Raw genomic sequence first — 13252 nt, forward strand, 5'->3', positions numbered from 1 at the left:
TCTGTAAAGTTATTAACATTAATATTCCTTAAAAGATTACCTACAAAAGAATGTAGGACGCCATTGAAAGTCCATCACAGATTAGGGCTGCCATAATTGTCCACTTTTACCAGGGACAAAATGTAGGACAAATTCAAGACCAAACTGTAGGGCAACTGCAGGACAAAACTCAGCTCAAAATGTAGGACATTTAAGGTCCACCGTTTTTCTTCAATGTCCTACATTTTGGGCTGAGTTTTGTCCTGCAGTTGTCCTACAGTTTGGTCTTGAATTTGTTCCACATTTTGTCCCTGGTAAAAGTGGACAATTATGGCAACCCTAACACAGTCAATGTCCAAAGAGTGTTGGCTGAAAGACAACAAGAAGGAGCCATCCTAGTCTCCCAAGAGAGGGACTTCCAAAGGCTGGGAGCAGCTGCCGAGAAGGCTCTCGCTCTTGCTCCCACCAAAGAAGCCTGAGAAGGCAGAGGGACAGACTACCTTAGAGCTGTTAATGGGACCATGAAAGGGGATAGAGGAGGAGGGAATGATTGCCATAACCCAAGTGTTGTTTTTTTCTTCCCTTCGGCTCCAGATCTGCTTTGAGGAAGTGGCCATGTGATTTCCCCAAAACAAGTGGAATCTCCTGAACCCAGAAGTCTCCTGACAAGGAGGTCAGGATGGAGGGTGATGGGAAGGAGATCTCTTTGGGTAAGGATCTTGTTTGTCTTTGTTGGATAGATGCTGAAGGAAAGAATTCATGTTTTTGGCATCTCTTATTCAACTGTTGGGATGCAAGTGTAGAAATGGGATGCCAGGCCAAGTCCCATGGGTCACACTGTGCCAGATCTGAGCTCATCTGCAGCTGCTTTTTAATATATAATTTTTTTGATTTTGCTTGGTTGGAAGCTTGGAGAGTTATAATTGATGCAAGTGCAGTCTCCCTTTTCTTGTGACACCCCATTTTCTACCAATGGAAGGCATTTCAAAGTCTTGGAGCAGCCACTGCAAAAGCCCTGTGCCATACCTGAGCTTTGTGTTCTTTTAATACCCTTGCATGAAGTTCATCTGGCTCTAGGGACTTAAATTCATTTAGAGTAGCCAGGTATTCCTGTATGACCTCTTTACCTATTCTTTGCTGCATTCCTCCTACTGCACCATCTGCCCCATTTTTGCTAAGTTAAGCATTGTCTTCCTTTTGTGAGAAGACTGAGGCATCCAGCTAGCATTAATCTCTTTATCAAGCCTATCAGTCTTCTCTTGGCCAGCCTGAACATGCCCAGCCATTTCAGCCTTTCCTCATATGTTTTGTTTTCCATGCTTTGTATCATCCTGGTTGACTTCTTGGCTTTGGGTACGTGGGACTTGGAATGCCTAAATATTGGCTAGAAATACCCAAATTGTTTAGAATGAAGAGGAATGAAAGGCCTGGGGCAGAGTCGGGATATGTGCCGTGTAGACACCACAACCCAGGCCAGCCAAAGATGCCAGTCTGCACAGCCCCTTAGTCATTTTTGTCATAGAAAGATTTCTCATGGGTCCCTGTCCTTCAGCAGCAGCTCTTTTCTAAGAAGTGGTTTCACCATGGCCCTGTCCACTTGTAAAAATGATTACTAATTTTTAAATGGTAACTGGAGCAAGTCAAGTCCTAGAAGGCAAGATGAGTAATCTGAGACTGCCATACTTTGGCCATACCATAAGAAGACATGACTCCCTGGAAAAGACAATAAAGCTTGTTAAGGTAAAGGCAGTAGGAAAAGAGGAAGACCACATTTCAGATGGATAGACTCAGTCTATTGGAAGCAAAGAGGCACCAATGCTTGTATGTGTTGAGAGTCAGCTTTAGAGGCTCTTTCAACCAAGTTTAAGTCAATTTATTTTGCCTATTTCTTCTCCCATTTTAACATGGAATACCTGAAACAATTCACATAAGTTGTTCTCTCTTACCTTACAAGAGTATGCCGAGTTTTTTCTCCTGTTTCTACCACACATTCATGTTACATGAGCCCTGCTGCACTCGGCTTAATGTAGCTGCTAAATGTTCCTACACAATCAAGGAAGCCATAGCCCTGAATATGCAAAAACTGAGGGTGACTTATTTTACTTATTTACTGGATTTATATCCCGCCTTTGTTCCCAAAATGGAGTTGCACATAAGATGAAGTTGATTTGTTGACAGTTAACAATGTTTTCACTTCAACCACCATGGCAACATCCTATAGAATCCTGGCATAAGTAGTTGGGGGACACTGGCTCAGAACTCTAAGCACCCCATCTTCAACTGCAAATCCCAAAATTCCTTGGGATCTTGGCATGGCAGTTAAAGTGGAATCATAGTGCTATACTTTTTTTCATATTGAATTAGCCATTGTTTTAACTGACAGGCAAAACAGATTGCTCCATAGGGGCGGTGTGATGCCACTCCTGAAAGAGACGGATGGGCACCATGGCAAGCGCACACTGCGGCCCCACTCCAGCGTTTAGCCGGTGCAATAAAATGTGTACTTTCTCCAGTACATAGGTCCAAGATGGTCTCCAGATGTAGGAAGAGAAGAAAACCTACGTTGAAAGCTTTCTCCATGGAAGAAACCACAGGAAAGATGACCTTGGAACAGGTTAGCCTTCACCCCTTCCTTCTTTGTGATGGAGTCATTGGGAATTTGTCAGTAGGGGATGTTATGGGTGGTCAGGAGTCATTCTCTGTCCTGCAGTGGTTCAGTTGATCAGTGCTTCCTGCCCTCTTCGCCTTGCTTCCCCTCTCAGCCAATCAAAGCCAGGTGTAGTTACTACCAATGGTGGTTCCCTCATAGCTTCCATCAGAAGGATTTGCTCTATTACTGCATGAGCATTAAACCCATGGTTTTTAGGCAGGGTTGGTTCATCAACTTGTTGGAGGGAGGCACCTGACTCAGGCAGCTGGTTTTGAGCCAACAATTTCTAATTATTAAAATTGTGGTTTTCATCTTTTTTATTTTCAAGGATGGGAAGAGGATCTTATGGTGTTCATTGCCTTATGTGCTAAAAGAACTTGACCATACAGGTTGGAAATTAAAAAAAAGTGTGTTGCTTGGGTGAGGCTGTCCTAGACTTATGCCAGTTAATAACGGAGATTGGGAAAACCTACATGGAAGAGTTTCCACATGCTAAACAAAGTCATCCTTCACATGACAAGTCTAATCAGGGCCCCAAATTGTAGCCTTGTCCTTCCCCTCATGCCTTATTCTTCATGTTCCAGGGAGTTATGGAAAAGAGATGAGGGGATATTTAAACCTATTCCACTGAACCAGTATTCTGAAGAGATCAAATAATATTTGGTATGCACCATGTGTTTTCCTTCCCTTTTGCTTAGTCACTCTCTGGATGAGGTCCATTTTCTATTGCAGATTACCTTTTGGGATGTCGCTGTATATTTCACAAAGGATGAATTGCAACTGCTTGATCAGAACCAGAGATTTTTGTACGAGGAGGTCATGATGGAAAACTATGAGAATGTGTCCTCCCTGGGTAAGAAACTTGACCCCATTGCCCTTCCTATGGAGATTGAGAATCCTTTCATACCACATTGTGATAGCACTGTGATTCCACTTTAATTGTCATGGCAAGATCCTGTGGAATCCTGGGATTTTTAGTTTCACGAGGCACTAGAATTTCCCAGTTGAAGAGTCTAAATACTTCTCCCTAAACTGCCAATCCTAGGATTTCATAGGAAGGAACTGTGGCAGTTAATCTTTTTTTGCCTCCAAATGCTCCTCAGCACATCCCAGACCTAGTTTACTGAATTTTCTTTTACCCTTCTTTCAGGCTTTCTAGGCTCTGGACAGGCTTCCAATATCCTCGTGGGAGAAAGGGCTCCCATGCTCTTAAAATGGTTCAGAGAGGGCCCAAAAAGGACCAAAAAAAACCAACACCCTGCCTCTGTTTCCTTTAAGGGATGGTCAGGGATATTGAGGAGCAAACATTATTTCATTTTTTCCAGGTGATACAATGCAGGGTGCCCTCTGAGATCTCCTGGGGGTCCAGTGTGGCCCCTCCAAAGGCTCCTCTTTGGAGCCTGACCCTCACCAAAGGTGAGATCCAACTTTCAGCCCCATTCCTCAACCTTTGTTTATTTATTTATTTGTATATTATTATTATTATTATTATTATTATTATTATTATTTGTATCCTGCTCTTTTCCCAGGACTGGGACTCAGAGTGGCTTCACAACATTAAAAACAGTACAATTCAAAACATTTTTTAAAAAAAGTACATTAAAAGGAATTAAATTATTACAGTATTAAAACAGATAGTTATTAAAAGAATAAAACATATTTTAAAAAGATAAAACTACGTTTAGAGAAAAAACTGTCAATTTTTAAAAATGGTCCAACATCCCAGCCTGTCCTTATAGCAATTCCTTAAACCCCTGTGTGAACAGGTAGGTCTTCACCCTCCGGCAGAAGGCCATCAAGGAGGGAGCCATTCTAATCTACCTGGAAAGGGAGTTCCAGAGTCTAGGGGCAGCCACCAAGAAGGCCCTCTCTCGTGTCCCCACCAACTGTATTTGTGAAGGTGTTGAGACAGAAAGAAGGGCGTCTTCAGAGGGTCTCAGAATCTGGGCCGGTTCATACCAGGAGAAACGACAGGAGCAGGTTCTTTTTAAGCCTCGCAAAGGCAACAGCATTTGTCTGCTGCGGCCTTTATCCGGGGCAGAAAGGGGAAGCATCTGGCTGCCCCTTTCTGCCCATCTGTATCCCCCCTCCATCTGGCTCTGTGATAATATGAAGGTACCTCTGGGAGAACCCAGAATAGGGCTAGAATAGATCCATTATGTATTGTGAGGCAGCTGTGAGCCTGAAAAATTTTAACTGCTTTGAGTGAACTGGTGTGAACTGCCTCAGGTCCTTCTTTTCATACATATAAAGGAGCTCCATTTAGCAGTTCTAATATCTATGAAGGGAGGGAAAGGCAACACAAAAACTCTTTTTTTCTCTTTTCTTATTTGCTTATTTCTGTTGTTGACTCCAGAGGCTCTTCAGACATTCAGTCTTTTCTGTCCTTGTCCTTCTTTATAGGAGACCTTGTGGATCATCAGAGAAAGCACACTGGAAGGAAGCCATACAAATGCCAGCAGTGTGAGCAATGTTTTGCTCGCAAATTACACCTTCAAACACACCAGAGAATCCACACAGGAGAGAAACCATACAAATGCCAGGAGTGTGGGAAAAGTTTATCTTGCAAATCATACCTTCAAATACACCAGAGAGTACACACAGGAGAGAAGCCATACAAATGCCAGCACTGTGGAAAATGTTTTGCTGACAAGTCTTCCCTTGTGAAGCACCAGAGAGTCCACACAGGAGAAAAACCATACAACTGCCAGCACTGTGGAAAATGCTTTTCTGACAAATCAAACCTTCTGAATCATCAGAGACTCCACACAGGAGAAAAACCATATCAATGCCAGCAGTGTGAAAAATGTTTTTCTGACAAGTCAAACCTTCTGAATCATCAGAGAGTCCACAGAAGAGAGAAACCATATAAATGCCAGGAGTGTGGACAAAGTTTAGCTTGCAAATCATACCTTCAAATACACCAGAGAGTCCACACAGGAGAGAAGTCATACAAATGCCAGCACTGTGGGAAATGTTTTGCTCACAAGTCTACCCTTGTGAAGCATCAAAGAGTCCACACAGGAGAAAAACCATACAATTGCCAACACTGTGGGAAATGCTTTACTGAGAAATCTTCCCTTGTGAGGCATCAGAGTCTCCACACAGGAGAGACACCATACAAATGCCACCACTGTGGGAAATGTTTTCCTGAGAAGTCTTCCCTTATCAGGCATGAGAGTCTCCATACAGGAGAGAAACCATACAAATGCCAGGAATGTCATAAATGTTTTGCTGACAAATCAAACCTTTCAAGGCATCAGAGAACCCATACAGGAGAGAAACCATACAAATGCCAGGAGTGTGGGAAATGTTTTGCTCAAAAGTCAGACCTTGTGCATCATCAGAAAGTCCACACAGGAGAGAAACCATACAAATGCCAGCAGTGTGAGAAAGGTTTTGCTCAGAAATCACAACTTTTGATGCATAGGATAGTCCACACAGGAGAGAAACCATATAAATGCCAGAAGTATGGAAAACATTTTCCTCAAAGTCACAACTTGAAAGTCATCTAAGAGTCCATACAGGATCATAGAATCATACAGTTTGAAGAGACCCCAAGGGCCATCAAATCCAACCCCCTGCCATGCAGGAATACACAATGAAAGCACCCTTCTCTGGACACACTCTGAAGATGTCATGGCCAACCAGACTGAGGACTCGGGGGAGGAATCTGAGGCCGAGCTGGAGCCTCAGCTCAGCCTCAGAGGAGACTGAGCTGAGGCTCCAGCTCAGCCTCAAAGGAGACTCAGCAACCAAACCTCCCAGCAGCAGAGCTTCCAGGCACAGGAGACATGGAGGAGGATGCAGATGCATGCAGGTTTAAAAGATGCTCTTTCTGCTTCTTCTCTGCCTGACTCAGGAGGAAACCCTCTGCCAGGGCCACTGCCCCACATTTCTTGACCTAGTTCTCCTCCTCTGGGAGCAAGATGGTCAGGATCACCAGGTCCAGGATCTCATTTTTTGTGTGTCACTGTGGCTTCAGCCACCAAGAGCAGAGATGGTGAATCAGCTGCAAACCTCTTTGGGCACGTCGCCCTCCTCGTAGGAGAACTGCCTGAAGCACTGGCATTGTATCTCTGAGCTGGCAAGATCCTCTCTCAGGGACCTCTGGACTGTCCTCTTCCACAATCCACAGGATGCATGATCCTTCTATGAACCCACTGTGGATGCCCTGATGCTGAAGTAGATCTCTGCACATAGGAGCTAGCAAAAGGAGTTGCCTCAGGCCCCACCTAGATTGGATCAAGATCAACGAAACTCTAGGTAAAAGAACTGGGGTTGGGAGCTCTAGAGTAAGCAATACAAACAGGAGAGGGAAATTAAGATATTTAGACAATGTTCCATTGTTATTGCTATTGTTGTTCTTATTTGATATTTATTTATTAAGTGTATTATTGCTTGCTGAGGAAAGAAACAGTAAAATTTTGGTCAATAAACTGAACTCAGTTCAGTTTAGTATAAGATGCAGTACTATTGTTTCTGAATGCTTCCAAATTTACCATCCTGGGTAACCAGAGCTCCTGCTTAGTCCCAACTCATGACAACCCTCTGGATGAGACATCTCCAGTACATTTAGGTCATCCTCTCATAATCACCACCAATTTGCTCAGTCTAATTGCTCTCAAGATTACTCCTTTCAGGCATTGAAGTTACAGGTGTTTAGCTACAGCTTGGCTTTGCTTCATCCTGACTGTTCTTTAGGTTTCTCCTGAAAAGCTTGGGGTATTTTTCTCGATCAGTTCTGCTTGTTAAAACAGCAGCTTAATTAAACAAGGCACCATTTTGTGAATATTTTGCACTCCAAATCTAGATGTCTGCATCCCATAGCAGCCTCCACAACCTACCTTCTGTCTCGTATGTAGGAACTCCACAGACAACCCAACAATATGAAGCCAATTGGGACAGAAGAGCAGCTGTTCATCTGGGGAGTCTGCCTTTCCTCCTTCCCTGGCCAGGGAAGTGTGATGTAAAGCAGCATATCCCGCTAAAGGTGGGCTACTTTCCAATTCCCAACACATGACAGCCAATCTCACCACTGAGGAGATGCAGGGCCCAGGATTGCTTGGAAACACCATGCACCAACAGTCCTTCAGGTTCACTTGTTTGGAGGATAGGGGCCTCTCAGGGTTGGGAGATGGCATGGCAACCTCAATGACTCTTGAGCTCAGCCAGGCGTCACAAAGGGGAGGCTATTGGAGACGCATCACAACCTGCTATTGTGACCTCATTGTCCAAGGAGGCAATTGACAAGACAACTCACAGGACTCCTCACAGGCAGCACTCAGGGCTCCTGGTGGGCTACTTGGAGGCAACCTGTTGACTACTCTGTGAACAGGTGAAGGCTGACTAGTCCTTCCTTGTGTCTCTCCTTTAAGCCAACATTTGCCAGAAGGTTTCATAGATCAATAGGAATTCAATCTTGAAAGTGGCTGATCAGGGAAGAGGTGTCCTTTTGAAGGCAAGTCAAGCATTTCTCTGGCCCAAAGGAAAGATGGAGAACATTTGCAAGAGTGAGTTGGGGGCTTCAGCTTTGGTCTCCTCAAAGGTGGTCACAGGCAGGTCTTCCCAGCATATGCTTGGGAGGTTCTCTCTCTAGGTTAACCCTGGCAAAATGGTGAAAAGTCTGGAAACCATGCCTTATCAGGAGAAACTTAGAGAGCTGGGTATGTTTAGCTGGGAGGAGATGTTTAAGAGGTGATACAATAGCCCTGTTTAAATATTTGAAGAGGTATCACATTGAGGATGGAGCAAGCTTGTTTTCTGGTGCTCAAGACTAGAACACAGAACAATGGATGGAAGCTCCAGGAAAAGAGATTCCACCTCAACATTAAGAGGAACTTCCTGAGAGTAAGGGCTGTTTGACAGTGAAAGACACTCCCTCAGAAAGTGGTGGAGTCTTCTTGTCTCTTCCAATTAATTGTATGTTTCTATCTGCACTCCATGGTGGCTAGGAAAAAAGAGACTGTAGCAATGGTGGGGTGGAACTGAGGCCCCAGGGACCCTGCTTGTGTAACCTGTGATGGACATGGGGTGGGAGTAGTTGGACCAATCAGTGACATTCAAAAAAGGCTCCATTCTGGAAAACATGCCTCTAGGGGAGATGAATGAGCTGCAAAGTTCGTACCTGACTCCTGCCCCTCTCTTGCCCCATTGCAAAGGGAAAGGAACCTAGTAGAGATGGGGCTGAGAAATGGGGCCTGGCATGTCCTTTTGGGATAAGAGACAGAGGATGGGAAAACTTTAATCTTTTCCGTCATTCGGGTTTCCTGTCTTTATGCCTAATGGATATCCTGTCTCCTACATTTGGGGAATGGCAACTAAATTACATAGATAAATGGCTTTCCAAATTCATGATTTCTTTTTAACAGATATATTTGCTTCCATTTTCAGAAGAGGGGGCTGAGTTTGTCAAAGACCACAGGGAATCTTCTGGACTAACAGAGTTGGTGGGGCCTTTACTCCCAGGAAAGTGGGTCCAGGATGGCAGCCAAAGGGTTGAAGCTGGACTTAGGATCTTATTGCATTACCTTTTAATGGGTTGCAGCCGAGATGTGGCATGGAGGTGGGGATGAAGCATGGAGGCATTGTAAGTCATGTGAAATCACCAGATGCCAGCATCCCGTGTCGCAGCTATGATCAGCCAGCCTGTTTTAAAACTCGGTGAGCTTTAGTTTTCAAAAAGGGGCAAGCAGAGCATGGCTGGGACATGGGATCCTGGCACCCAGCAATTTGGTGGCAACTTACAATGTGATAATCCCTGCCTCCATGCCACATTGTGGCTGCAGCCCGTTAGGTAACACGATACGGTCCTTAGTCATTCCCAAAGCATCTAGGAAAAGGAACAGGGGAACGTGCAGAACTCTTTCTTATGTTACAGGGAAGAATTATTTGTTAGAATTTCTTTGATAATATAATACAGCCTTCAAAATGCTTGGGAATGTTGATATTTAAAAGTGCTGATTTTCCTGGGGAAAATATGTGGAAAAAGAAAATTATTTCCTCTGTTTCCAGACCATCAGAATGGCATCCTACAGGGCAGACCTAAGAAAACTGGGACATGTGCAGCCAAGGAGCACCTTAAATTGAAAGAGAGAAATCTGGCACTTTAAATTGTACAGGGAATTTCTCTTGGAATTATGGCTGATCATAAATTGAACATGACTCAACAGTGTGATGCTGCAGCAAAGAAGACAATTAATATGTTAGCTTACATTAATAGAACCTTTGGGCCCAAACAGATAGGCCAAAATAAAGCTGGTTCGGATCACTTTGAAGATATGCTTTTTAAATGACACATGAATCTTAAGAGGCCAGAAGCTGCGCCGAAGCTTTGCTCCAGTCCTTAGGACCGCAGTGTGACTTTGGACTGGCTTCCGGCCTCTTAGGATGCATGCATTCTTTAAACAGCATACCTCCAAAGTGACCTGAAACAGCTTTATTTTGCCCTGTCTGTTTGGGCCCTTAGGCGGGTTACAAACTGCCTGTTTGGGGCAGGCTGCACCCGCCCCTTTCCCCGCTGTATCAGGGCCTCAGCGTCCAGAGCCGCTGAGGCCCCAATCCGCCGCTTTTCAGGCTGCGGGGAAGTGGCAAAAGGCCCCTTCCCCACAGCCTGAAAAGGGGTGTCCCTGGGGCTTCAAGCCCCAAGGACACCCCGCAGTGGCGGGGAGGAGGAGAAAGGGGCCGCTTGGCCCCTTTCTCCTTTGGTCCGCTGGGCGCAGCCATCTGAAGGCTGCGCCCAGCGGACCAAACCAGGAAGGAGCTCCGAAACGGAGCTCCTTCCTGCTCCGCTGAAAGGGTGCATTATGCGCCCTGGCGCGGTCGTGACGTCCTCATGGCGGCGGCCGTGCGGAACGGCTGCTGCCATTTTGTGTGCGCAGAGCGCGCACTAGGGTTAGGGAGGTGCAAAAGCACCGCCCCTTTCTAACCTTAGTACGCGCTCCGCGCGTACTTTCATGCCCGTCTGTAATGGGCCTTAGTTTCCAAGACAAAGTCATAGTCCCAATATATTCTGCTATAGTAGGTGGGTACCTCATTTTAAGAAGCTATAGATAAGTTGCAGTGGGTTCAGAAAAGGTTAAGCAGGATGATACAAAGTATAACAAAACATAAGGAAGGCTGAGGTAGCTGGGCATGTTCAGGCTGGTGAAGAAAAGACTATCTGGTGGCAAGCTCAGACTTGCTAGAGAGGTTAAAAACAATAAAAGTTGACTTTTTGATTATGTTTGTAGCAAAAGAAAGAACAAGGAAATGGAAGGGCTTTTGTATGGAGAAGATGGCAAAATGCTAACAGGGAACATGCACAAGGCAGAACTACTCAACATCTCCTTTGTCTTGGTCATCTCCCAAAAGGAGAACAGTGCTCAACCTGGTGCAAATGGAGCAGATGATGCAGCAGGGGAAATGCTTCACAAAATATGTAATGAGAGATAGGGATACCGGGTTACTCTAAACATATTCAAGTCTCCAGAGCCAGTTGAATTATATCCAAGGGTATTAAAAGACAAGAGGAGCTCAAGTCTGGCACAAGGCCTTTTCACTGGCTGCTGCTCCCAGGCTTTGAAACTCCTCCCTTGGAGAAAATGGGGCCTCAGAAGGAGAGGGAGACCAACATGGTGCACTTGGATCAGTTATAACTCTGCTGGCTTCTAACCAGGCAAAATCAAAGTTTTATACTTAAAATACCAACTGCAGACAAGATCAGGTCTAGCACAGGGCAACCCATTTCTAAACCTGCATTCCAACAGCTGAATAAGAAATGTCATACATATGACTTCTTTCCTTCAGCATCTGGCAAACAATGGCAAAAGGGATCCTTACCCAGAGAGGTCTCCTTCCCAACATCTTCCATCCTGATTTCTTTGTAGGAAGCCCTCTAGCCTGGATTCAGGGGATCCCACTTCCTTTTGGGGAAATTACATAGCCACTACCTCAAACATAGAACTAGAGCTGAAGGGGAAAAAACAACACTTCTGTTATGGCAATCATTCACTCTTCTTTTATTTCTGTTTATGGGCCCATTAGAGCTATAAGGCAGTCTGTCCCACTGCCTTCTCAGGCCTCTTTGGCTAAAGACATATATTGTCAATCCTAGATTTAATTTTCTTTTCTCAGCCTCACATCTGCACAACACAAATCCTATATTTCCCTAAGATATCTGGTGAAGCCTGTAAGTTAGGAAGGAGGGTCAGGCCCAGGGCTCCCAATAACTATGGGTCACGGGGCTCTCTCTGGCCCCCTCTGACAGGGGTCCCTCTCCATCCCAGCTGCTGGGGAGAATGGGCAGTAGAGTGTGGGTGGATGTTAGCAGGTGTCTCTGCCATACCTTCCAGCATTTCACAGGCCAAACCCAGGACACAGGAGACCAACGAGAAAGAAGACACAAACAAGAAGATGCTGCAGCCCTTTGCCTTTGCCTGGGGAGAAAAGAACAGATTGTGACCCCCCACCCTCCTTGCCTCTCCCCTTCTGGGTTAAAGGGAGTGGGAGCCTCTTTGGTTTTTTGCACTCAGTTTGTGGGAGGAGAAGCAACCAGAGGATAAAGGAGGGAAGTGGTGGAGGAGAGCAACTGGGCCATTTTAAAAGCAGGGGAAAGGTGAGGCAGCAGATGATTCACCTGGGCCCTCCTGGCCAAACTGGGACAGTTGGAGAGGACTGGGCTACTGGGGGGAAAGGGGTTCTTGTGGGATTTCCCATAGGGAGGGTCTGAAAAGCAAGGAGGGGGAGCTGGGATTTTCTTTTCCTGTTCCTACATGATTTCTCCATTAACATTCCCTGCCACTAAACCTCTTCTTCTTGCGGGGGGGGGGGGGGGGTCTGGGTGGGGAATAGAGAGGGGTCCCCCTGCCTTCCTCCCCTCCCTCCTCTGCCCCCAAAGTGGGGCTCCTGAAGGCAAAGAGGGCCCCCTCAGTGTCCTCCTCCTCTCCCCCTGAAACACTCACGCAGAAGACACCATGCCTTCAGGGAAAGGGGCCTCTTTGGCTGTTCCAGGGACACAGGAGTCTCCTTCCCACTCTGAGGGGCATCATCTGCACTGTAGAAATAATGGAGTTTGACGCCGCTTTAAGTGCTGCAGCTCCTTCCTTTGGGACCCTGGGACTTGTAGTTTTGCCAGCTCTTTTGCCTCCTCTGCCCCAAAGGGCTGATGCCTCCCCAAACTACAATACCCAGGATTCTCTTCTTGGATGGAGCCCTCCAAGCTTCCTTATTTTTGCAGTGCAGGCGTCCTCTCGGCCATTGCCAGGGTCCCCCCCCCCAGCATGTGGTGGCAGAAGGAGGGAAGGAGAGAGGGAGGTGGAACCCCCCCCCATGCTATGATTTGGGGGGCTCCTCTCTCCCTCCTTGGATGCCCCCTGGGGAGCTCCTCCTTTCCTGCCTGGCCCCTTCTCTCTCTCCTCCCCAAACACTTTCCCCTCTTACCTCCTCCTCCTCCTCCTCTGGTCACCTCCCTGCTCCACCCACTAGGCTTCTCTTCCTCCCATCTTTCTTCCCATAAGGAGGGAATGAAAACCAGGTTGGCTCTTGGTTTGTTGTTGGTTCCTGACTGTCCCCTCCTCACTCCCATATCTCCGCCCCCCAATGTCTCCTCCTTCTCCTCCTCCTCCCAGCCAACCAGGGTCCAAG

The 13252-nt window shown here is 46.1% G+C and overlaps 1 protein-coding gene and 1 long non-coding RNA gene across 3 annotated transcripts; one reads left to right on the plus strand and one right to left on the minus strand.

Annotated features, from left to right (window-relative positions):
* Positions 1 to 342: 342 nt before the first annotated feature.
* LOC149320368 (uncharacterized) lies at positions 343 to 7143 on the plus strand. Of its 2 annotated transcripts, XM_089501618.1 has the most exons (4): positions 343 to 689; positions 2493 to 2593; positions 3362 to 3482; positions 5033 to 7143. In XM_089501618.1, the coding sequence occupies exons 1-4, from the start codon at positions 659 to 661 to the stop codon at positions 6142 to 6144; spliced, it is 1365 nt and encodes a 454-aa protein (XP_089357744.1). In that variant the 5' UTR covers positions 343 to 658; the 3' UTR covers positions 6145 to 7143. The 2 variants fall into 2 exon arrangements, with proteins under 2 accessions (XP_089357744.1, XP_089357751.1); XM_089501625.1 differs by lacking the exons at positions 343 to 689; positions 2493 to 2593 and adding an exon at positions 3955 to 4045 and having other exon boundaries at positions 3439 to 3482.
* LOC149320369 (uncharacterized) lies at positions 6794 to 12935 on the minus strand. The gene is made up of 3 exons (XR_016278873.1): positions 11955 to 12935; positions 11450 to 11578; positions 6794 to 6864 (listed from the first exon to the last, which is right to left on the minus strand). It is a non-coding gene; the product is annotated as an uncharacterized LOC149320369 (long non-coding RNA).
* Between the last annotated feature and the right edge of the window lie 317 nt (positions 12936 to 13252).

The sequence above is a fragment of the Sceloporus occidentalis genome, unplaced genomic scaffold (genome assembly GCF_023333645.1).
Source record: "Sceloporus occidentalis isolate IW3139 unplaced genomic scaffold, rSceOcc1.0.p SCAF_1, whole genome shotgun sequence".
Taxonomy (NCBI): Eukaryota; Metazoa; Chordata; class Lepidosauria; order Squamata; family Phrynosomatidae; genus Sceloporus; species Sceloporus occidentalis.